The sequence below is a fragment of the Lepisosteus oculatus genome, chromosome 1 (assembly GCF_040954835.1).
Source record: "Lepisosteus oculatus isolate fLepOcu1 chromosome 1, fLepOcu1.hap2, whole genome shotgun sequence".
NCBI lineage: Eukaryota > Metazoa > Chordata > Actinopteri > Semionotiformes > Lepisosteidae > Lepisosteus > Lepisosteus oculatus.
Genome location: NC_090696.1, coordinates 18058014 through 18082475, shown reverse-complemented (window position 1 = coordinate 18082475; position 24462 = coordinate 18058014). Strand labels below are relative to the sequence as shown.

The 24462-nt window shown below is 51.5% G+C and overlaps 2 protein-coding genes across 4 annotated transcripts; one reads left to right on the top strand and one right to left on the bottom strand.

Moving 5' to 3' along the window:
* The first annotated feature begins 3 nt into the window (after positions 1 to 3).
* On the top strand, positions 4 to 18636 carry mars1 (methionyl-tRNA synthetase 1). 2 transcript variants are annotated; one of them, XM_069186442.1, is made up of 22 exons: positions 4 to 297; positions 2329 to 2419; positions 3352 to 3430; positions 3995 to 4126; positions 4358 to 4433; positions 4534 to 4709; positions 4967 to 5076; positions 5855 to 5971; positions 6733 to 6936; positions 7980 to 8181; positions 8488 to 8562; positions 9206 to 9376; positions 9522 to 9617; positions 10071 to 10188; positions 10576 to 10789; positions 10879 to 11010; positions 13582 to 13686; positions 14757 to 14940; positions 15129 to 15200; positions 15448 to 15474; positions 16813 to 16938; positions 17622 to 18636. In XM_069186442.1, the coding sequence occupies exons 1-22, from the start codon at positions 195 to 197 to the stop codon at positions 17769 to 17771; spliced, it is 2760 nt and encodes a 919-aa protein (XP_069042543.1). In that variant the 5' UTR covers positions 4 to 194; the 3' UTR covers positions 17772 to 18636. The 2 variants fall into 2 exon arrangements, with proteins under 2 accessions (XP_069042543.1, XP_069042552.1); XM_069186451.1 differs by lacking the exon at positions 15448 to 15474.
* Positions 18637 to 19173: 537 nt separating this feature from the next.
* Positions 19174 to 24412, bottom strand: ddit3 (DNA-damage-inducible transcript 3). Of its 2 annotated transcripts, none has more exons than XM_015344117.2 (4): positions 22942 to 24412; positions 22512 to 22563; positions 21351 to 21521; positions 19174 to 21049 (listed from the first exon to the last, which is right to left on the bottom strand). In XM_015344117.2, the coding sequence occupies exons 3-4, from the start codon at positions 21501 to 21503 to the stop codon at positions 20411 to 20413; spliced, it is 792 nt and encodes a 263-aa protein (XP_015199603.2). In that variant the 5' UTR covers positions 21504 to 21521; positions 22512 to 22563; positions 22942 to 24412; the 3' UTR covers positions 19174 to 20410. The 2 variants fall into 2 exon arrangements, with proteins under 2 accessions (XP_015199603.2, XP_015199604.2); XM_015344118.2 differs by having other exon boundaries at positions 24240 to 24412.
* Positions 24413 to 24462: the final 50 nt, after the last annotated feature.

Below are 24462 nucleotides of genomic sequence, written 5' to 3'. Positions count from 1 at the left end.
TTGTTTCAATGCTACACCCCAGCATGAAAAACTACACCGTCGGTAGTTGAGCCTTCATTGCATCAGCGTTACTAGTAAGTCGCCGGTTACATGCCTGGCGTGGTGCTGAAAAGCTAGTGAATTAGATTGTGTCTTGTAGCTCGTTCATTTATGTTGAGTTTCGATTGAAGTTTTTGGAAGGTTTTAACGAAATCATGAAGTTATACGTGAGTGAAGGCAATCCGCATTGTTTGAAAGTGCTGGCGGCGGTGAAGGTAACTGGAGTTATCTGTGAAATACAGCACGTCAATCACGAAGGTAAGATCATAGACTAAGCTACTTTTAGTACAGAAACGTTATAAACCAGCGGAGGTCACTCGGTCCATTTCAGATGGTTTGAGCATTAGTTGCTGATTGATCCGTTGATCTCAACAAGCTGTTTCCTGAAATATGTGATTGTATCTGCATCGACTATATGTCTGGTAGCTTGTTACAGGCTCCCGCAACCCTTAGTGTACAGTAGCCCCCCTCGTTTTCCGTTTCAAAGCCACTTTCTCTTCTTTTCCACGAGCGTCCATTGAATCGTGTTTCAGTTGCAATGACTTATATCATCAACCATTGCCGTCTTTGTCCATACCTTCGGTGCACAAGTTAGACGTTTATAAATGTCAGAAACTTCCTCAAGTCGAATTGCTTCCTATTTTATGTAAAGAAGAGCCTCCTGTTCTGAAATTGAAATGCACTTCCACAGGGCTTCCATGTGTGCCCCCTGGTTCGTGTTTCACTGCTCATTCTGAACAAATCCGTGGGGTTGATTTTGAGGGTGTTTAATATGTGTGTCTCGTCCCTTTGTAATCTTCTTTGTTCAGACTCAAAAGTTTGAGTTCCTCCAGCCTGTCAGATTGCATCTCTCAGAGCTGCAATATCTCTTCCGTAACACGGTGATCGCAATTGTACACAGTATCCTAAATGAGACCTTACTAGCACTTGGTTCTGAAAGGTCTCAGGGCCCTGTTTGTAAGAGTAGGGCTGTTAACCCCAGGGTCATGGCTGAATGACACGACTCGTGCACTGAGCTCCGAAAAGCTCCCCCTAATTTCAGCCAGTAGTCCTTTCTCCCTCCCAAACCTTCCCCTGGTCTGCTGGTGCCGAGTGGCTGCAATGAATTCAGATCATTTCATTTAGTTTAAACCGAAAGGATTTTTTTTTTGATTATTCAAAAGCAGTATAATAGGGGGTGTATTCATTATGTACAGTATATAAAGTGCATGTTGGAAGTCTGTTTTTCTGTCCTCGTATTTTTTTGGTCGTATCTTTCGTGAGCTGTCTGCCGGACAGGACACTATGAGCGTGCAGTCATGCTGTGTACAGAGAAAGCAAACCTGTTCCGCTGCACCCAGTCGAGGTGGAATGTATTACTGTGAGTAATTATAAATTCCTGAGCGCTGATTGCTTAGTGGAGCAGTTTGTTCATAAGCCGGGGATCCCCAGGACCCCAAATTGCTTCACATTCAGGAGGGGACCCACTTCACCCCCCTCCGGGGTGCAGCCCCACCTGGTTGACACACAGCAGGTCAGGGGGACGAGAGAGAAACTGCCGCTCCAGGCGAAATAACCTGATTGTACAACAAGACCCCGGGCTCAACACACCTTCTCTTACGGACAGTGCCTTGGGATTTTTGATGACCAGCTAGTCAAGAAGGAGGATTCCAGCTTCAACTCGTTAAGGAATTAGGGAGGTCCAGCAGGCACACCACTGACCCCCTCTGTCTGGAATAAAACACCCCTCCTCTGATACCCTCATCAACATCAGATTATATTCCCTAATTATATACATTGTGTGTGTGTGTGTAAACCATGTTATTATCCTTAAATTGATAAGAAACCAAGGGAGGTGGGAGATTAAGGAAGCAATTGATTCTCAATTAAGCTCCAGTGAAAACGGTGTTTTAACTCTTAGGGTAAAAGAGTCTGGGAGCCCTGTCCCGTGAGCAGGGGGTTGGGTGGGCACCTATTCTTAATGCCCGTCTACCTGTGAGGACGTGGGCACTTTTTCACACCGCTCGTGTTTCCTAGCGGGCAGAGCCAGTTAAAGCCTCGTCCTGGCCACCCTTGCTGTTTCACCTTTGGGTGTGCAAAGACAAAGGCTCGCGCCGTTCCTTCTCCCCTTCCCTGCTTGTGCGGTACATGCGTGGGGGGGGGGCCCGTACGCAGGTGTCCGCGTCGTGGGTCCCAGGGGTGTGAGTTCGGACTGCACACCTGGTCAGTGCCAGGCGGCCAGCAGCGGGCGTCTCCGGGAGACAGTAACGCGTGTGTGTGTGTTGTGTGTTGTGTTTGCCCTCCCTGCAGAGCGAGTGGTGCCCTACCTGAGCCGCCCCGTACTGCCAGCTCTGCAGCTCGACTCTGGGAACTACCTTTTCTCAGCCAACGCCATCTGCCAGTGAGTTCATACCTGCCTGTGCCCTCGCCAGCCACAGCGATGCCAACGTCTTGATCAGTCAATATGGGATTCCCGGTGCACCTCTCCTCCTTCTGCCCCTGGAGAGAGAGGATATACAGAAATGTATTCATACTGGTGCTTTAATAGGTATTTATACAGAGATGTAAAACATGTAAGGTGTAGCACAGCCCAGTGTCATTACTCCTGACCTGGCTTGAGTGCATTTTAAACAAAGGTATGTGACATGTCAGGAGTAACTGGTGTAGGCGACACCAGGAATAGCCAACGTGCCTTAACTGGAAGTATGTACTATGTGTATTTACCAATACGTTGGTAATGGTCACTCATAAACACCCATCTGTGGTAATAATGCAGGATGACCATGGCTGTACCTGCACTATAAAACTCTCTGCGACGCTGCTGGAGTTCAGGACACTGGGGGAGGGGGGTTGCACCTTGTGTGTGTCTTCTCCCAGTGTTCTCCAGAAATGGCTGTTTTCTCCGCAAATTAGGGGGGAACTGCAAAGCTATCTTTATGTTTCAGGGTTTAGAAAGAACCAGCATTGATGAGTGCACTTCAAACTGCAATAAAAATGGAATGTACACAGTAACTTGTATTCTGCGATTCAGAACGAGGCAGCCCTATTACATTGTAAACAAACAGGCTTGTGAATACATCTCCTTTAATCCAAGAGAAATATTGCTCTGAGACGCTTCACCTACAAATACTACTGACTTGCCAACTCTGCATGCAGATGATGGTGGAACATTTCTGCAGTGAAACATCTGTTGCACAACCTTTACTCATTCATGCTCCAAAAATAAACACGCATCTCACAGAGGTATGATTGTTGCATTGGCGGGTCGTTCGCGTAGCAGACGGCTCTTTGGAAGGATTATTTCCTCTCCTTGCAATGCCTTTGTCGCCGCAGGTACCTGTTTACGCTCACCGGACAGGAGGCCAGCGATGCGACCAACCAGTGGCTGGAGTGGGAGGGAACACAGCTCCAGGTGAGGGGTGGCGGCCTATGCGATTCGCTGCTGTGGCTGTCATGTGACCTGAAGAGTGTTATTAGAATCCAGAGTGGGAGGGACCTGGAATTTCATGAGAGAATTGAGGAATGCATTTTTTAAAAGTTTTGTCTGATACACACATTTGAGTCTGGAAACGATGCAAGTACCCAGGGACAGAAGTGGAAATTAAGCTCAATACACCAGACAGAAAAACAGGACCCGATTTTTTACACAGAGGATTTGTGGGATTGTGGAACCAGATCCCAAGTCACATTGTTGGATTCGACTCTGTGGGATCCTTTAAGAAACAGCCTTGTGGGATTCTTGGATTCAATCCTAATGAGATAGAATGGTCTACTGTTATTTGCAGCCTTTCTTGTGCTCCAGTGTTCTGCCTATGAATTAGTTTGCAATTGTGTATGTAAGTTGTGACTGGATGCAGTTTAAAAATGGAGGTACTGGTTGCACTGAAGACCTGTGGTGGAAAGGATTGGAGGAGCTGTGTGTTCAGTAGCCCTAAGGGGAGGTGTTGACTATTTTTCTTGTGCTGTGTTCCTGCAGCCTGCAGTGACACTGGCTCTCCACACGGTGGTGCTGCAGGGAATGAGAGACAAGGCCACAGGTTACCTCCAGAAGCACCTGAGCCACATGGATCAGAGCCTGACCAAATCAGCAACGTCATACCTCACCTCAGTAAGACACATTAGAGAAAACCATAATGGAGACCTGTATCTGGCGATTACTATGGAGTAGGAGTTTGGAACAGCCTTTGCAAGGAGGAAAGAGAGTTTAAGCCTGGAATGAATAACATTACAAAAACCTTTAATGAAAGTTATTAAATGCATGTTAGAAATGAGTAAATAACATTGTAATAGGAGGAGGTTGCCAGTATTTATGCTTGTGAAAATATTTTTTTTCTTGCAGAAAACTGTGACTGTTGCAGATGTTGTCCTGTGGGGGACGCTGTACCCCTTCCTCTCGGATCCCACTTTAGTGCCTGGTAAGAGTGCGCGGTATGTCAGGTCTGCCTTTCTGGTTTGCGTTGTGCTTTTTCCCGCCCGCCCACTGTGCCGTGTGCACCCTTGTCTTGTCTGTTCCAGGGGGGCTGCAGGCGGTGACGGGCTGGTTCCAGAGAGTCGGGGGACTGCAGGCCTGCCAGGCTGCCGCCCAGGCCGTCCTGAAGGGGCAGGGTGGGCTCGCCGCTCTGAAGCCCTACCTGCAGAGGCAGCCGTCCCCCCGCCATCCCGCGGAGAAATCCACCACCAATGAGCCAGAGGTTAGGAAACCGTGAGACCCCTGAGTCTACATGCCACTTGACCAATCATCTTCTACCAATTGGTCACGTGACTGAGGATGGCCAGTTACTCCCCGTTGCCCTCTGGGAAATGTAGTGAAGACAAGATCTGCCCTCTTGTCTCCACTTGCTGTCATCTTACTGTATGTAATCGGCTCAAGGAGAGCTGGTAGAGTAGTCGGAGCAGGTGAGGGCAGTGAAACGGTGGTCAGTCAGCCCACTGTGTTGTCACCCTTCAGGGTGAAGGCTCAGAGCACTCGATGACAGAGGAGGAGATCCAGGCAGCCGCCGATATCTGGTGCAAGGGACTGTCCATCTATCCCAAACCCCGAGAGATCCAGCATCCCATGTGAGTGTATCCCCACCGCCGTCTGTGCGTTTGTGTAAGATTCACTTTATAAGACACCTCCCCGTCCATCACAAGTGTGTCTCTGTCCAATTCGATCAGCAAGACTCCCCATCCTTCTCCTGCAGTTCGGAGCCCAGGTCCTGTTTTCAATGTGGATATTGAAAGAGCCCCCCGCCCCCGTATGTGAGCTGTTGTCAAGCCTTGTGTCGTGCGCAAATCAAAAACTAAGTTTTGGGGCTCGCGTGTAGCCAGGAAAGATGCTCGCTAGGAATACGGGCCCGATACCTGTGTGCCATCAATATAAGTACGTATATTGATCCATCAGTCTGTACCCGTCAGCATGAGAATATTTATCAATCCATCAATAAATACCTGTCATTGTGAGAATAATATCAGTCCATCGCTGTATACCCTTCAGCATAAGAACATGTCCATCCATCTCTATAGAGCCGTCAGTATAAGCAGTATGGGTCCTTGTGCCTCTGTCGTCTCGCAGAAGCAGGTGTAGGATTCATTGGAGAGCTCAGTCTTGAAACTGGCTGGGGGTACAATAAACTGAGGCTGAAATGGAAGGTTCCTCATTTTTCACGGGAGCTTGAAATCTGTGTAGAGACGGCTTCCTGCCTCCCAGGTCTGTTTCCTGGGAGCTCCTCGCTCGGTCGGGCCGGAGCGCCGTGCCCCTGGCTTCCACGCCGTCCTCGGTGGGGGCGATGGCTTGTTCCCCGGCCGCCCTGCGATACTGACTGGCGTTTGCTTCCGGTTGCGTGTCCTCCCCCAGCCTGCCCCGGAAGGACGACCGGAACGTGCTGATCACCAGCGCCCTGCCCTACGTCAACAACGTGCCGCACCTGGGCAACATCATCGGCTGCGTGCTGAGCGCCGACGTCTTCGCCAGGTCTCTCTCCTCCGACGGCAGCGCCGGGCCCGGGCTCGCTCGGAGCGCCCGGAAACACACGTCAAGCCCGCCTTGGCTTCGGTGTCACCCCTCCCGCTGAGATTCCCCTTCCTGGCCCTGGCTCTCATCCCAGCTGGCGTGTTTCTTGTTGTGCGTCCAGCTGAGAGCTCAGCTGCTACATTGAGCCTTTAATTGGTTTACAAATCTGGTCAAGTTTAACTGTTAGAAGTTAACAGTTTTAACCTAATGATAATAAACATTATTTTACATAGTGCCTTTAAATATTGCATCTCACAGCCCCTTGCAGTGGGTGTAAAAAAAACGGTAAAACAACAGAAAATGGTTATAAGGGGAAGTAAACAAGCAGGTATAGGAGACCCGAGCAGACAGACACAGGCGTTAGAAGATGGAGCAGACTCAGACACTAATGAAGTTAGAGTCTTTAAGCAGGACTGCAGGAGATGGGTGTCTGATATTGGGTTGATATCAGCTGAAGTCCTCCGGGCAGGGGGGGGGTTAGTCCTCTGGGCAGGGGGGAGGGTTAGTCCTCCGGGCAGGGGAGGGTTAGTCCTCCGGGCAGTGGGGAGGGTTAGTCCTCCGGGCAGGGGAGGGTTAGTCCTCCGGGCAGTGGGGAGGGTTAGTCCTCCGGGCAGGGGGGGGTTAGTCCTCCGGGCAGGGGTGGGGTTAGCCGAGCGCAGGCGCTGGGACACAGCGGGCGGAGAGACCCGGCGTCTGCCCCTAACCCCGCGCTCTCCGGGCAGGTTCGGGCGGCTGCGCGGCTGGAACACGCTGTACGTCTGCGGCACGGACGAGTACGGCACGGCCACGGAGAACAAGGCGGCCGAGGAGGGGCTGACGCCGCAGGAGATCTGCGACAAGTACCACGCCGTGCACGCGCAGATCTACCGCTGGTTCGACATCAGCTTCGACCACTTCGGCCGCACCACCACCCCGCAGCAGACCGAGTGAGCGGGGGGCGGTCTGGGGTAGTCTGGGGGGCGATGGCTAAGCCAAGGGGCAGTTTATTGTAGCTGGTGGCATCGCAGATATTTTGGGGTAGTTGGGGGGGGGGGGGGGCAGTTGGTGAAACAAAGAGGGTGGGTGGGGGCAGTGGGAGAGTGAAGAGGGCAGTTTGGGGTAGTTAGTGCAGCAGTGTAAGGAAGCTAAGAAGGCTGTTGAGGCCAGTTGGGGGCCTAAGTGGGTAGTTGGGGGGCAGCAGGGCAGAGAGGAGGGAAGTTGGGGGGCACCGAGGGGGATAGTTGTAGGGGCAGAGGGGCAGTGAGGAGGTTAGCTGGGGGCGGCGAATAGGGTAGTTGCGGGGGAAGCAAAGCAGAAAGGAGGTAGTTGAGGCAGCAGCGGGACAGCAAGGAGGGTAGTTGAGGGGGCAGTAAGGAAGGGTAGTTGAGGGGGCAGCGGGGCAGCGAAGAGGGTAGTTGAGGGGGCAGCGGGGCAGCGAAGAGGGTAGTTGAGGGGGCAGCAGGGCAGCGAGGAGGGTAGTTGGGGGGGCAGAGGGGCAGTGAGGAGGGTAGGTGGGGGGGCAGCGAGGAGGGTAGGTGGGGAGGCAGAGGGGCAGTGAGGAGGGTAGGTGGGGGGGCAGAGGGGCAGTGAGGAGGGTAGGTGGGGGGGCAGAGGGGCAGTGAGGAGGGTAGGTGTGGGGGTAGAGGGGCAGTGAGGAGGGTAGGTGGGGGGGCAGCGAGGAGGGTAGGTGGGGAGGCAGAGGGGCAGTGAGGAGGGTAGTTGGGGGGGCAGAGGGGCAGTGAGGAGGGTAGGTGGGGGGGCAGCGAGGAGGGTAGGTGGGGAGGCAGAGGGGCAGTGAGGAGGGTAGGTGGGGGGGCAGAGGGGCAGTGAGGAGGGTAGTTGGGGGGGCAGAGGGGCAGTGAGGAGGGTAGGTGGGGGGGGCAGTGGGGTAGTGAGGGGGGCAGTGGGGTAGTTGGGGGGGCAGTGGGGTAGTTGCGGGGGCAGGGAGGAGGGACCCGCGAGAGTGACCGGCCCTCCGCTCCTGTCCCAGGATCGCCCAGGACATCTTCAGGCGGCTGCTGGATCGGGACTTCCTGCTGCAGGACACGGTGGAGCAGCTGCGCTGCGAGGGCTGCGCCCGCTTCCTGGCCGACCGCTTCGTGGAGGGCGTCTGCCCCTTCTGCTGCTACGAGGAGGCGCGGGGGGACCAGTGCGACAAGTGCGGCAAGCTGATCAACGCCGTGGAGCTGAAGGCAAGGGCACTCGCTGTAGCGCTCGCTGATTCATTCATTAGTTCACTGGCCCCCCAGGGAGAACCGTGGGGTTAAGATAGACTAGCTGGGTGGAAGCCGGTGGGTTTGGCTTAAGTAGCAGATGGTGGGGTTGGCTTAGAGCAAATTTTGTTTGGCTCGGTGGCCTCAGGTTCGAAACGCCCCTTCCTCCACACGCCCAGCAGCGTGGCCAGGCTGGGTGGGAGGGTGAGCAAAGCCTGACGTGTGTGATCTGTCCGCCTTCTCCTTTCTTTCAACCGTAACCCTCCGTCTGTCTCCCTCTCCCAGAATCCTCAGTGCAAGATGTGCAAGCAGACCCCTGTTGTCAAGTCGTCGAGACACCTCTTCCTGAACTTGCCAAAGGTACAGACGAGTTTATGTGTGTGTGGGGGGGGAGGCGGGCGGTGGCACAGAGTGTAGAGCTTTAAAAAGGAGTCCATCCATCCATTTTCTAAGCACTTTATCCAACTGAGGTGAGCTGAAGCCTATCCCAGCAAGCAGTGGGTGCAACACAGGCTACACCCTGGACAGGACATCAGTCCATCACAGGGCAGACACAAACGCAGACACTCACACCAGGGCTAAATTTCCCAGAAGCAAATGAACGTACCTGTATATCTTTGGACTGTGGGAGGAAACCCATGGGAACACAGGGAGAACATGCAAACTCCACACAGAGAGCACCCCAGGTCTGTAATTGAACCCAGGACCCCAGCACTGTCAGGTAGCACTGTTAACCACTGCGCCAATGTGCCGCCTTAAGACAGCTCTTAATGAGTTTTTGTAAGATTTCCTTCAGCCCAGTGCTTGTCAGTAGCTCTGCGTGCCGGGTTCAAACTCAGAGGCTGTTCAAGTGTAAACAGTAATTGGAAATGAAAAGGCAAAGAAACTCCAGGTTGTAGGAGTTCCTTCTCTCTTTTTTCTTTCTGCTGCCTCATATTCCCGCGTGACGCATCTGTGCCCCTGCTTCTCTCCCTCCTCTCCTGGGGCCCTCCGCCCCGCCCAGCTGGAGTCCCGCCTGGAGTCTTGGCTGGACCAGTCGATCAGCACGGGCGACTGGACGGCCAACGCCCGCTTCATCACACGCTCCTGGATCCGGGACGGCCTCAAGCCGCGCTGCATCACCCGTGATCTCAAATGGGGCACCCCTGTCCCGCACCCCGATTTTTCCGACAAGGTCAGGACTGTGAACTGTTTGTTTGTCCTCTCTCTCCCTCTCTCCTCCCCTGCTGTAATAAAAGCACTGCTGGATAAATCTCATTTTCCGTTGGCAGTGAGAGGTTGTTAATTTCCTGCCGCTGTCTGCACCCCTCCTTACCCAGGTGTTCTACGTGTGGTTTGACGCTCCGATTGGCTACCTGTCCATCACGGCCAATTACACCGACCAATGGGAGCAGTGGTGGAAGAACCCAGACCAGGTGACTACCCGCACAGCGTGCCACTTCCTGCCTGGCCCACAGCTGTGCCAAGCTGTGGCTGGTCTCGGGCCCTCTCAGTGCCTTGCAGTTGTGTTCAGACCCCTCCTCTTGCTGACCCAGGCGTGAGCAAAGCGATGCAGCTGATCAGCACCTTCATTCTTGCGGCTGACCCCGAAGTGCAGTAGATGCCAAGCGCAGACTTTTCCATCTCCTGGAGTTAGCAGTGTGCAAGAGACGCCGAGCACGGTGACCGGGAAACGGGAATGAAGACATTCAGATAAAAATCCTCTGCACCTGGTTGAGAAGTGCTGAGGTTGTGGGAACAAATGTCAAGTTTCTGCCCCTAAAATCGCAAACTCCAGGGGCTCTTTTTGCCAAGTCTTTGAGCCCCTGGGGTCGGAACAATAACTGTGCCTGTGCTCAGCTGACCCATGTCTCCATCTGCTCTCCCAGGTACAGCTCTACAACTTCATGGCCAAGGACAACGTCCCCTTCCACAGCGTGGTGTTCCCCTGCTCCCTGCTGGGCGCCGAGGACAACTACACCCTGGTCAACCACCTGGTGGCCACAGGTTCGAAACCCCCGGCAGCATGGGGGGGGGGACACTAGACAGGGCTGCAGGATGTATACAGACGCATATAATCTCTGTACAGCTGTGCAGGAGAACAGTGGTCACGGCAAGGCCTGTTCTAGTCGCAGGCGTCCGGCACGTCCGTACAGCTACTCTTTCAGTTCTGGAGAAAAGCTGCAAATGTCAGTGTTTTGGTTTGTGCTGCACAGCCTTGGTAGCAAAGCATCACTTAAGTACTGACGTGCTTCACACAACCAAATCAAAGCATTAGAGAACCCCAAAATCAGGTGCAAGATGGGAAAAGGTGTGAAACAGATCGCGTCAGGGCTAAATACATCTCAGATGAGTTGCAGTCGAGATGCCAGCCCCTTTTCTGCTCCCCTGCAGAGTACCTGAACTACGAAGACACCAAGTTCTCCAAGAGTCGAGGCGTCGGGGTGTTTGGGGACATGGCCAAGGAAACGGGCATCCCCACCGACATCTGGAGGTTCTATCTGTTGATCATGCGGCCGGAGAGTCAGGACAGCACCTTCTCCTGGGCCGACATGGCGCTGAAGAACAACTCGGAGCTGCTCAACAACCTGGGCAACTTCATCAACAGGTAAGGCGCCGCGTCCTGGCCCGCTGAGCGCCTGGCGGGCTCAGGCAGGTGAGGGAACAGCTGGGGTCAGTGCTGCTCTCTTCCCCCAGGGCTGCCATGTTCGTATCTAAGTTCTTTGAGAGCTGCGTTCCTGCCATGGAGCTACAGGAGGAGGACAAGAGGCTGCTGGCCGTGACGTCCTGGGAGTTGAAGCAGTATATCCAGCTTCTGGAGAGAGTCAGGTACTGCTGACCACTGATACACACTGGAGCACACACCACTGCTGACCAATGACACACAACAACACACGTCACTGCTGACCAATGACACACAACAACACACGTCACTGCTGAACACTGACACACACAACAACACACGCCACTGCTGACCACTGACACACACAGCAGCACACACCACTGCTGACCACTGACACACACAACAACACACACCACTGCTGACCACTGACACACACAACAACACACACCACTGCTGACCACTGACACACACAGCAGCACACACCACTGCTGACCACTGACACTCACAGAAGCACACGCCACTGCTGACCACTGACACACACTGGAGCACACACCACTGCTGACCACTGACACACAAAGCAACACACGCCACTGCTGACCACTGACACACACTGGAGCACACACCACTGCTGACCACTGACACACACTGGAGCACACGCCACTGCTGACCACTGACACACACTGGAGCACACACCACTGCTGACCACTGACACACACAACAACACACACCACTGCTGACCACTGACACACAACAACACACACCACTGCTGACCACTGACACACAACAACACACACCACTGCTGACCACTGACACACACAACAACACACACCACTGCTGACCACTGACACACAACAACACACGCCACTGCTGACCACTGACACACACTGGAGCACACACCACTGCTGAACACTGACACACACAGCAGCACACACCACTGCTTACCACTGACACACACAGCAGCACACACCACTGCTGACCACTGACACACACAGCAACACACGCCACTGCTGACCACTGACACACACAACAACACACACCACTGCTGACCACTGACACACACAGCAACACACACCACTGCTGACCACTGACACACACTGGAGCACACGCCACTGCTGACCACTGACACACACTGGAGCACGCGCCACTGCTGACCACTGACACACACTGGAGCACACGCCACTGCTGACCACTGACACACACAGCAACACACACCACTGCTGACCACTGACACACACTGGAGCACACGCCACTGCTGACCACTGACACACACTGGAGCACACGCCACTGCTGACCACTGACACACACTGGAGCACGCGCTACTCCTGACCACTGACACACACTGGAGCACACGCCACTGCTGACCACTGACACACACAACAACACACACCACTGCTGACCACTGACACACACAACAACACACGCCACTGCTGACCACTGACACACACAACAACACACGCCACTGCTGACCACTGACACACACAACAACACACACCACTGCTGACCACTGACACACACAACGACACACACCACTGCTGACCACTGACACACACAACAACACACGCCACTGCTGACCACTGACACACACAACAACACACACCACTGCTGACCACTGACACACACAGCAACACACACCACTGCTGACCACTGACACACACTGGAGCACACGCCACTGCTGACCACTGACACACACTGGAGCACACGCTACTCCTGACCACTGACACACACTGGAGCACATGCCACTGCTGACCACTGACACACACAACAACACACACCACTGCTGACCACTGACACACACAACAACACACGCCACTGCTGACCACTGACACACACAACAACACACACCACTGCTGACCACTGACACACACAGCAACACACACCACTGCTGACCACTGACACACACTGGAGCACACGCCACTGCTGACCACTGACACACACTGGAGCACGCGCTACTCCTGACCACTGACACACACTGGAGCACACGCCACTGCTGACCACTGACACACACTGGAGCACGCGCTACTCCTGACCACTGACACACACTGGAGCACACACCACTGCTGACCACTGACACACACAACAACACACACCACTGCTGACCACTGACACACACAACAACACACACCACTGCTGACCACTGACACACACAGCAACACACACCACTGCTGACCACTGACACACACTGGAGCACACGCCACTGCTGACCACTGACACACACTGGAGCACACGCCACTGCTGACCACTGACACACACTGGAGCACACGCCACTGCTGACCACTGACACACACTGGAGCACACGCCACTGCTGACCACTGACACACACTGGAGCACACACCACTGCTGACCACTGACACACACAACAACACACACCACTGCTGACCACTGACACACACAACAACACACGCCACTGCTGACCACTGACACACACTGGAGCACACACCACTGCTGACCACTGACACACAACAACACACGCCACTGCTGACCACTGACACACACTGGAGCACACACCACTGCTGAACACTGACACACACAACAACACACGCCACTGCTGACCACTGACACACACTGGAGCACACACCACTGCTGACCACTGACACACACTGGAGCACACACCACTGCTGACCACTGACACACACTGGAGCACGCGCTACTCCTGACCACTGACACAGCAACACACACCAGCGTTAATAATGAGTTGTGTACTGATTTCCTGTGCAGCTGTGTTGTGAATGTGTTTATCAATGGCACTCTGAACATGCTCGTATCTTCTGTCTCTATAGGATCCGCGAGGCTCTGAGGTGCATCTTGAACATCTCTCGCCATGGCAACCAGTACATCCAGGTCAATGAACCCTGGAAGAAGATCAAAGGAGACGAGGCAGAGAGGCGAGTCCCCATGCGCTGTCTCTCTCTATACCCTCGTCATCGGCCTGATTCGTACCCTGTCTCTTTCTCTGCCCCGTTGTCTCTGACTTGTACTCTATCAATTCAATTCAACGAGCTTTATTGGCATGACTCAGGAATTTGCCAAAGCGTGTACAATTAACAGCACTTACAGAGATTTACAATACTGTACTCACACATCATTATACATTTACATACAAACACATGGAGAATTTTTGGCTCACTGATCCTTGGGCTATGACAGGAGATCAGTTCAACTGAGTTCCCTCTGCCCTCTCCCAGTAGGATTAGGAGCCGTTCTGTTCGTACCCTGTCTCTCTGTCTCTGTCCCTGTTGTCTGTGTGACTCGTACCCTGTCTCTCTCTCTCTGTCTCTGTCCCTTTTGTCTGTGTGACTCGTACCCTGTCTCTCTCTCTCTGTCTCTGCCCCTGTTGTCTGTGTGACTCGTACCCTGTCTTTCTCTCCCTCTGTCTCTGCCCCTGTTGTCTGTGTGACTCGTACCCTGTCTCTCTGTCTCTGCCCCTGTTGTCTGTGTGACTCGTACCCTGTCTCTCTGTCTCTGCCCCTGTTGTCTGTGTGACTCGTACCCTGTCTCTCTCTCTCTCTCTCTCTGCCCCTGTTGTCTGTGTGACTCGTACCCTGTCTCTCTCTCTCTCTGTCTCTGCCCCTGTTGTCTGTGTGACTCGTACCCTGTCTCTCTGTCTCTGCCCCTGTTGTCTGTGTGACTCGTACCCTGTCTCTCTCCTGACTGGCGATGCCTGGTCATGGTGGTTTGCGCCACACCCTCACGGCACCTGTGATTGGTTTCAGGCTTTGGGGAGCCTGTCTGTGTGGAGTTCACATGTACTTCCTGGGCTTGTTCAGCTTTCCTCCCACCTCCCAGAGACATGCAGCTTGTCTTTGACTGGCCCTTCCCCTCTTCCGGGGGTTTTCTTACTGGGTTGGGGCGGCTCCCAGTACCGGCACAGAGCCCGCTGAGCTCAGCGGAGCCGTGGAGCTGTGCTGTCCTCTCGTCTGCGGCTCGATCTGACCTCCTGTGCTCCACCCTGCAGGCAGCGAGCGGGCACGGTGACGGGCGTGGCGGTGAACCTGGCGTGCCTGCTGTCCGTCATGCTGCAGCCCTACATGCCCACCGTCAGCGCCACCATCCAGGCGCAGCTCCGCGCCCCCGCGGCCTGCAACGTGCTGCCGGGGGACTTCGTCTGTGCCCTGCCCGCCGGGCACCGCATCGGCACGGTGAGGGGGGTCGGGGGACGTGGGAACAGAGGGCGAGAGGAGCTTGACGTCTCTTCGGCACTCGTCCTCTCCATCCTCTTCTTTTCCTCTCCGTGTGCTCGTTCATTCACTCCTTCACTCCTTCACTCCTTCACTCATTCTGTACAGATGCTCCTAAACCCTCCCTCTCTGTCTCCCTGTCGCCACAGGTCAGTCCGCTGTTCCAGAAGCTGGAAGCAGATCAGATTGAGTCCCTTCGGAAGAGATTTGGGGGACAGCAGGTGAGTCTGGGGGGCAGTGAGGGGGACTCCTTTGTTTCTGCGCTCCACTCTACCTCTGGCCCTTGTGAGCAAGAATGTACACTATTTTGATGTTGCTGCTGCACAGGTTAAACTGTAAAATATGCAATATATTTCAAAAAGAAGCAGAATTCCTCAGCTTTTCTTCTAACTTAATTTCCTTTCTCCTCCGTCCTCCCCCTCTCGCTCTCTCATCCCTCTTTCCTCCTCCTCCTCTCCCTGTCTCTAGCCTGAGGAGTTAGAAGGCAGCCAGCAGGTACTGGGAAGTCGTGTTGTGTGCTCTGACTGCTGCCTGTGTGAAATCAAAATCCAGGAATGCCGAAATATGGAAACCACGTCTATAACACCTTGCTGCTGCGCAAAACTTATCCTTCAGTTTGTGTCTGTCATCAAATAACAGCTGATCAAAATTCCCCAGATATCTTTAGACACTACACAGTGAGCCCTTGGGTCATACGCATACTTGAGTGCCTGAAGGAGGCGGGTTCACTTTCTGTGCAGGACACGTAGATGATATCCACAGCCTCCGAAAAAGCATGTAAAAATCTGTGATTCCAATATTTAATTTTAGAGTAGGATATGTGCAAGAATAGCAACAACCAGACAGTCTAATTGCTAGCGCCATGCAGATCACAATAGAGCCAAAAGACAGCCAGCAGGCAGGCAGGCTGCACTGGAGCTGCCGAGCTACAGCAGTTCTGATTGGTCGGTTCATGTTGCTTGGCGCCCGGGATTGGCTGGTGTGTGATGTCATCGTGCAGAAGCTAGAGCTGATAGGTGGCCATGTTATAGTGCTTTCTGACTACTCAACTACCCAGCAGTGTAGTGCTGTGGTGTCTAGGACAGTTCTTTGCATTCCTTTAGATTTTGTCACAATATTGTTTTTAATGTAAAACAAATTCCTTAAATGTTTGATGCATTCAGTCAACTTCTCCCTTGTAAAACTGCATGCAGTTGGCAGATCTGCTCCATTCCTTCCATTCATCTTCCACAGTGCATGGGTTGTTCTCCCTTTTTACATGTTTTGTACAAGTCCTTATCAAAATATTAAAATCACTTTAAGGACATTGAGGGCCCATGGTGAAGCACACTCCCTGTTTGATGGCTATAGTCTAACTTGATTGTGCGCGTGAAGTGTTTGCTTGATTAACAGTGCCTGCTGTGAACATCCCCTTTCACAAAACAGGGTTATTTTGTTTCTTGAGTGTTGTGTGAAAATAATTGGAGTTAATTACGCGAGTTCAGGAAGGATGACAACAGCCAAGTTCAATCAGCCTTAATGTGTAATCAACCCTGACGTCATTTCCACCCTTCCTCTCCCTCTCCCCTCCACCTCTGCCGCTGCCCCTTGGTCACCCCTCGCTCTGCATGGGGGTCCCAGTCTCCTCGTCCTGGGGCCAGGAGGTCAGCCCTCAGCCCTCAGCCAAGCGGGTTAGGACAAATCATAGAAACTTAAACTCTCAATAAACCTTTTAACATGCCTGATTCTTGGCTGTGGTCACTTCTAGTGAACTGGACTTTGTGGCTGGTCCTTGCTTTTTTTGTTGGCACATGCTCTGTGTCTTGATTGTTTTGTTTCATTTCTCCTGCTCAGCCCAAAACAGATCCCAAACCACCTGCCGGCCCTAAACCAGCCGCTCCCGCCCCCGCCGCTGAGGCTGCTGGGAATGTGCCCGACCCCGAGAGAGCCAAGCGCCTTGCGGAGGAAGTAGCCCAGCAGGTGAGGCAAGAAGTGGGACCAGTGGGACAGCCCGGACACCAGGGTGACCTTTCCTGACCCTGGAGGGGGGTGGCTGTTGCCTCAGGCTTTAGCTGCAGCTCAGATTTACCTGTTGTTCTGCACGAAGGGAATGTCAATGGAAATCAACTTTCCTCAAAACTAGTAGTCGTTTAAGTTTTTTGGAGTATTCAAAACTGACTTGAGTAAGTAAGCTTCAGGAACTGGTTAAAGTCAGTGGAACTTAAACCAGTTCCTCTAATTACTGGCTTAACAGGACCAGTTCAGCCCCTTTCTTAAGCCACTGGTGATTTAGAGACCTGTAGGACCTGCATCAGGATTGTGCACTGCTGTGCATAGACTTGTGCTGCAGGATGTGAGGGACGCTGAGTCACTGGATGAGATGATTTTGAAATTTGAAACTGAACACCTTTTTTTGAGTAAGTCTGTTGAGGGCTTGACCTCAGTAGGACGGGTCAGAGGTTAGGGTCTGCTCTACATACAAGAGATACCGATCTTCCCATTTTAAATCCAGCCCTGCTTTCCACTAATTTATTAACTTAACTAGAGCTGTTTTTCACAACGTTTTGCTGCTGCCTGAAGATTGTATGGCAAACAGCAGTATCTGTTTTCTTCTTCGGAGTCAGGTCGTCGTCTGAGGTTTTTAAGGCCAGTTTCTTTTGCAGGGTGACCGCGTTCGAACCCTAAAGGGCCAGAAAGCAGAGAAGTCAGTGATCGGAGCCGAAGTGGCCAAGCTCCTGGAGCTGAAGAAGCTGCTGGCCCTGGCAGAGGGCAAGAGCCCCGAGCCCCCCACACAGAAAGGGAAGAAGAAATAATGCAAAGGAGGGGCTGTGGCGCAAGAAGAGGGCATTGATTGGGTCGTGGGTGATGGGGGCGGGGACAGGAGGAAGGGGGTGTGGCTCATACAGGAAGAGAGAGTGTATCTGTGCCTTTGAAGGATGCTGTTGAGGCATTCCACTCCTTGTCAGCAGTTTCGGTATCAGGATGTATAAGGGTTTGGGTTAGGCATGGTAGGATCAAAGATGGAGGGCAAAGGAGGGGTGGATAGCAGAAAAATGAGGGAAAGGGACTAGGAAGAAGAGGATGATGAGGAGCAGTGACAAGGCTCTTGTGGGAAGCTACTGCAATCGAACAGAAAATGCACAGCTCTTTACAATACAGACAACTCTATCATGTCACTCAGTGCACCAGGATATCTTTTCTGTTCCTCCAATGACACATAAATAGGGAATTCAGGTTACACTTCATTTTATTGTCTGCTGTGTCAAAGCGATAAGGGATTAGCCAAGATCCATAAATAGGTTTCTTCAGAATATTCTTCAGAATAGGTTCAAACTAAGACTTTTTTTCATCATTTGGATAGTCTTAAACTGAGTGCTTATTCTTAAGGGGGGAGGGATAGTGCCTTTAAAATAGAAAATAAGGACAAAGTTGGATCTTTTTGTAAGTTTTTTTTCCCCCATGTTCAAAAATCAACACAGCCTTTCCAACTCAGTGAAGCATTTGTGCACAAGAGTGTGATGAAAGTGTGACATGCCCTTCAGCTGGGAGCAAATCAATATTTTATACTGTAACAGAACTCCTTGAATTCTGGGCTGTATTGGTTATAATCAAGGCCATCTGTTATTCTCAGGACCACTTTTACTTTGCCGTTTCAATATAAACCATCTTGGAGTTGGATTCTTGTGTTTTTATTGTACCATCTTGTGAGCTCAGTGCTTATCGCTGGCCATCAGGCCTCAAGGCAGAGGAAATGTGACAAGAGATCACATGAGATGTTAACCAAGATCTCATGTTAACACAGGAGAGCCTGTTTGAAACTGTTGGTATAAAATGGTGTCCTGGTTAATTTTGGCCTTAAATCATGCATCTTCCCAAACTCCACCCCCTCTTAATTCAAGTTATGAAGCATATTCTCTCTGCTGCACCTGTTCTGCTGTGGAGTTACAGGTGCAGGAGGGGGAGGGTACTGTACTTCAGTGGTATTTTAGTTACATTAGCAGTTACAGCTACCCCCAGGCAACTTGAAGTCTTCACTAGGTCCTGGCTTAGGCAAAGGTGAGATGAAATGACCTGACCCAGCTAGTCCTGAAAAAGAATCGTTGCTTAAACCAATACAGCAGCTGATGTTCCTGCAGGAACAATGTATACCTGCCATCTGTGATCCATGTAAATATTTAGCAACAAATTTAAAAAGTGAAAGCTACACACCATAAATGTATTACCCAGACTTTAATTTAAAAAAAGTTGCATAGCTTACAACAGTATACAATAAAAGTATTTTAGTTCCAACTGCAATGTAACATTAACAGATACATAGATGAGCATGCATGTTTTTTAAATGGCATTAAATGATACATTTGTCAAGCACTTTGGCAAGACATTGAAAAGAGCGAATACCTAGGATACAGTTTCATGGTTCATTAACAGAGTAAGATACACTATTACAGGAGTATAAAAGTTATGTATTTGTAATTGCCTGGGCTGGTGTGCTGTTTAGACTATAGCTTACTGGCACAGCTGGCTGCCCTAGTCTCGAGGGCACAAGGTGCCAGAAGTCTGCAGCCTGACAGCGGCACGTGCCCTGAACTCCGAGCAAGTCGTTCCACAAGAGAGACTGCCCGACTGCAGGCCGAGACATTCGTTTGTTCTCAACCATCACTTGGGATGTCTCTCTCTGGGACATGGACGGTTTTCCAAAAGGGGGGAAAAGAAAAAACTCTGGTAGGATATGTTACAAAAGAAATCTTGACTGTTAGGTTAACCAGGTAGGGGTGTACAGATAATTGCATTTCGAGGCACGACCGACCCAGTTCTTCACACGCTCCAGGTATTTAGTCAACAATAGTCACGCAATCCCTGCCCCAGCCTGCTAGCTCTCACCCCAGCTTCCTCAGACAGCCATGCTGCAGGCCCTGGAGAGCCACCTGCCCTTCCTCCATTACAGATGCGTTTTCCCCACCTCTTTAATCATGATTTTAAACCAGGTTTGTGTCTCTTGCTGCGTTCAAAGCTGGGAAATTTCCCCTGCCCTTTTCCTGCTTTCCATAACACCTTCATTGTTCCGTCTCCCTGTCCTCTGCCTCTCGAGAGAGAGCACGAGGACGCTCTGTCTGGCTGCTACTTCACCTATCCCACATTCCCTCGCGTTTCAACCTCCCCTCCACGGAGCCCCGCAAAACCCACCCGTTTCCTCTGCAATTAAGTGTAAACCGATCTTTTTTTAAAAAAAAAAAAAAGTGGTTAAGAGGAACAAAGATAAGACGATGGCCTGGCGATGGCTAATTTCTCACAGGGTCAGGAGGGAGTCGGTCACTCGGCCCTTGCCCTCGCAGGCACCCCAGACAGGGAAGGGTCGCCCCCCCCGATGGGGACGGCAACGACTCCCCCTGCAGATTCCCCGACACCTGCCCCCCTCCCGCCCATCTCCTTCCTGCCGCCAGGGTGCGGCGCTCTAGGGCTTCCTGGCGTTGACCAGCTTCTCGATCAGCGCCTGCCTGGTGCGCTGCACCTCCTCGCTCAGCCGCTCGATCTCTGCCTTCAGCTGCTCGTTCTGCTCCGCCAGCTCCTGCGCCCGCTGCTCGTTCTCCAGCTCCCTCTCCTTCCTGCTCTTCTTGGAGGCTCCAGCTCCCGAGGACTGGGGCCCCCTCCTCTTGTGCCCGGCCAGCCCCCTGCCGCCCTGGGGGCTCACACTTGGTGGGAGCAGGGGGGACCCCGACTCCGCGGGCGAAGGGGGGTCCTCTTCGCTGGAGGCCGGGGATGGGTGGGGATGGTTTTTCTCCTCCTCATACTGCTGCTGCTGCTGCTCTGCCTCCTCCTCTTTCTCCTCTTCCTCCTCCTCCTCCTCCTCTTTGGGGTGCCCTTGCAGACGCCCTGCGATTTCCAGGGCTCCCTCTCCTTCCGCCACTGCCGTCTCCCCTGCTCCCTCGCTCAGCAGCTCGAAGAACTCGGGGGGCAGCAGGTCCCCGCCCGCGCCGGCTGGCAGGGGGGGCTCCGCTGCACACAGCTGCTCCTCCCCCTGGGCCCACAGCTGGCCGTCTGTCAGCCAGGCGAGGGAGCAGGTCTCCAGCATGTCCAGGAACTCCTGCTCCTTCTGCGGCAGGGGAACGAGAGCAGCGTCATTCAGGGAGATCAACTCGCTTTTGGGTATAAAAGCATTTGGCAAAACCAGTACAGCAACACAAACAGCTCTGTCCCCGCCCCCCCCAAGTTTTTCTTCCTGCTGATGCTCCATTACAGACATTTAGCACTCAAATATGCACCTGGCTCCAAGCCCTGCAATGGCAGGTATTTAGGAAAGCCAAGCTCTAGGTCTGAAGAAACTGGCATGAATAAAGAATTACACATCCAGCTCCCAAGTCCTCCTCCCTCCCCAGCCACCGCGAGACACTGACCTCATGGCAGTGGTCCGGCTGAGCGCTCTTCAGGTCCCCCGTGTCGGAGAAAAGGATGTCCTGCAGGTCCTCGTACCACGCCTCCAGCTCCGCCCCGCACAGCGGCCCCACGCCAGGGGGGTATGGAGAGAACGTCATCGACTCTGCTGTCATGTCGCACCGCGCTGCGCTCTGCACCCAGACGACAAAAACAGCTCACTCAATCTGTCCACACAGGAGAAACTCGGCACATACCAGGACTTAAGAGTGTCCCGCACCGACAGGCTGCAGGACCCAAGTCTCTTCAGTCTGAAGAGAGTGTCCCGCACCGACAGGCTGCAGGACCCGAGTCTCTTCAGTCTGAAGGCAATTTTGAATCTTGGTCACAAACGAGAGTCAGCCCACCGGACTTCTTCAGAATGAACAGCGACACGAACTAAAGAACATAAGTGGGGGAAAACACATGGAAGAGCACTGAAAACTGAGAACAGGAGGAAGTTCTCTACACAAAGGGTGGTGGGAGTGTGAAACAAGCCAACCATCCATGTTGTTGAAGCCGATAGCCTGGCTTCTTTCAAGAAACAGCTGGATGAGATCCTGGGATCAATCAAGTACCAATGAGCAAACGGGACAGAACTGATGAATGACCTCCTCTTGTCTGCGAATTCCGGTCCGAACAGAGATGTTTTAATATAGTACAACTCTGTTCTCCTCTCCACCGATAGCTAGTGTGTGGCGAGTGTACTGGTGCAGTTGGGGCTGCACACTGCTGGTGGTGGAGTCGAGTTCCCATTACCCGTATAGCACTTTGACTGGAGTGTCCTGAAAAACTCTATATAAAAGTGTAAGTGTAAGTTATAAGGTAATAATATGACAAGCTGCGGTGCACTTATGGGGGTGGCATTGAGACTGAGAAACAGCGCAGCCTGCTGGCTTACATTCACTTTGAAAACATGCCCCATTTATAATGTATAATGTTTATAATTTTAAAAGTTTGATACTGCAAGCGGCTTCAAAACTCATAGCACACCTTCATCTCTTACTCCCTTATATAGCTCAGTAAGTGGGGAAAAAAAAAAAATTATACGGGTTTATCAAAGGTAAGTAACTGTCACCAGTCTTCACAAGTACTAGAACATAACTCTTTGCTTCTTATCCTAAAAAAACAACAGCACCATTCACCTTTTAATCAAGTCTGGCGATGATTCGGCGGTGTTGGTGTGTCAGAGACGATCTAGGGAAAAACAAATATCTTTTGTTAATATCTTGTACTCAGAAGAATCTGAATACCCCCTACAGCAGAATCAAAACCTACAGCTGGGCAGGCTGACACACATTTTACACAGCTTCTGTCACACATATCAGACAGCATCCGAGATAAAAATGGACTGATTGGAACACGCCCATGCTTAGGCATTCTGTGATGTGCTGAGATGATAACCAAGAAAACGATCTGCATCAAAGTTACATTTAATATTTTATGTCACATTAAATTTTCAGACACTTCAAATTGTTGCCGTTTATAACTATTCACTCCAGGTGGGACGTTTTAAAATGTTGTTTTTTTTTAATAAATAAACATGGCTGGACAAGGGACTTGTTTATTTCCTACCGGGCTAAATCCACTGTGAAATTTAGGTCACGCTGGTTTCCATGCAAACATCGGCGTCGCTCGCGAGCGCCCCCGTGCGGTCGTCTGGGTTACAGCGCTGATCCCTCGCTTAACCCCGCGGCGAGGAGGCGCTCGAGCACGGGGCACAGGTGGAAGGAGCTCGTTAACGACACACAGGTGAACCAGCGCAGTTGAAACGTTTCTTAAAAATCTATACACTTTGTCATTAAATGGCGCTCTATTTGTCTCCATGGTGCTATTTCTTGATTACCTTTACTCAGCGCGGATAAGAACAGAAAAACACTGTTCCCCTCATGGCTCAAGTTAGTTTCCACTATCCAAACTCACGGAGGCAAATCCGTTACCAGTTCAGAGGAGAGCGACCACAACAATAATTCCTCTCTGTTTAGCATTTATGTAATTATTGTTCTGTACACACCGAAACAGTAAACTCGGCGTTCTACTCCTGGTGTTAGAAAATATATTGGACGCTAGGCAGTGGAAGCAGTAGAAACTATCGCAGCTAGCATCGGAGAAACATGGTTTAGTATGCATGTTTTTTTTTTAATGAAACCTTGTCTCAATAGGACGATTTTCTTCCTCGGCTTGTTTGTTCATCGAGTGCGGGTGGTTGTATTACGTAATGGAATCAGACACACAAAGGCAGTCTGAGGCTCTTGATCACGCTTCCTGGGAAGCATAATTAACAGTCAAATTCACTTGTAGTACTAAACCAGTACGGAATGAACACACATGAATTAAAACATTTGAAGCCTAATCGATTTCCTAAACTTATATATATATATAAACTGACAGTCCCAGTCATTCGATATACGGACGTCTTGGTTAGCGAAACACTGAAACAGTGTGAGGTTTTATTAAATTAAGCTTGAATTACACTGACATTATTTCAATATTAATTGGCTCCTAGGTTGTAATTCAGGTATAGACGTGAAAAAAAGGTAACTAAAAATAGAATAACTTTTTTTTAACGCTCACATTCAAGACAAGATCGAACATCTTAAAAACCAATAAGTCGCCACATTCGAAAGAACATTGTCATTAAAAAAAAAACACAACACAAAAAGGAAAACCTCGTAATGTTAAAACGGGAATAACAACTGTTTTCCTAAAACGGACATGGGAGTTCTGCCAAAACATGTCCCTGCTTGTATTTTTTCCACAACCTCAACCCTCACCGCTAGGGAATAAGTTAAAGTTAGCACAGCGTGTCCAGAAAAGAGCGAAAAAGCTCTTGGAATTCTTGGAATTCAGAATAGACAAAAAAAAACACTCACCCTTTTTCTTTTATTATTTCGCTTTCTTGACTGTCTGTGGTTCGGAGAATTTTTATTTTCTGGTGTGGAGTGATGATAGCTCATGTTAACCATTGTTCAGTAATGTCACTGAATGTGAATTTCGGAAACTCCCGGCGATGCTTATATACTTGGAGCAACCAAACCACTTGAGACAACAGGGGAGGTGACAGTCTAGTCTGACTGCTTAGCGTCAAGCTGTGAT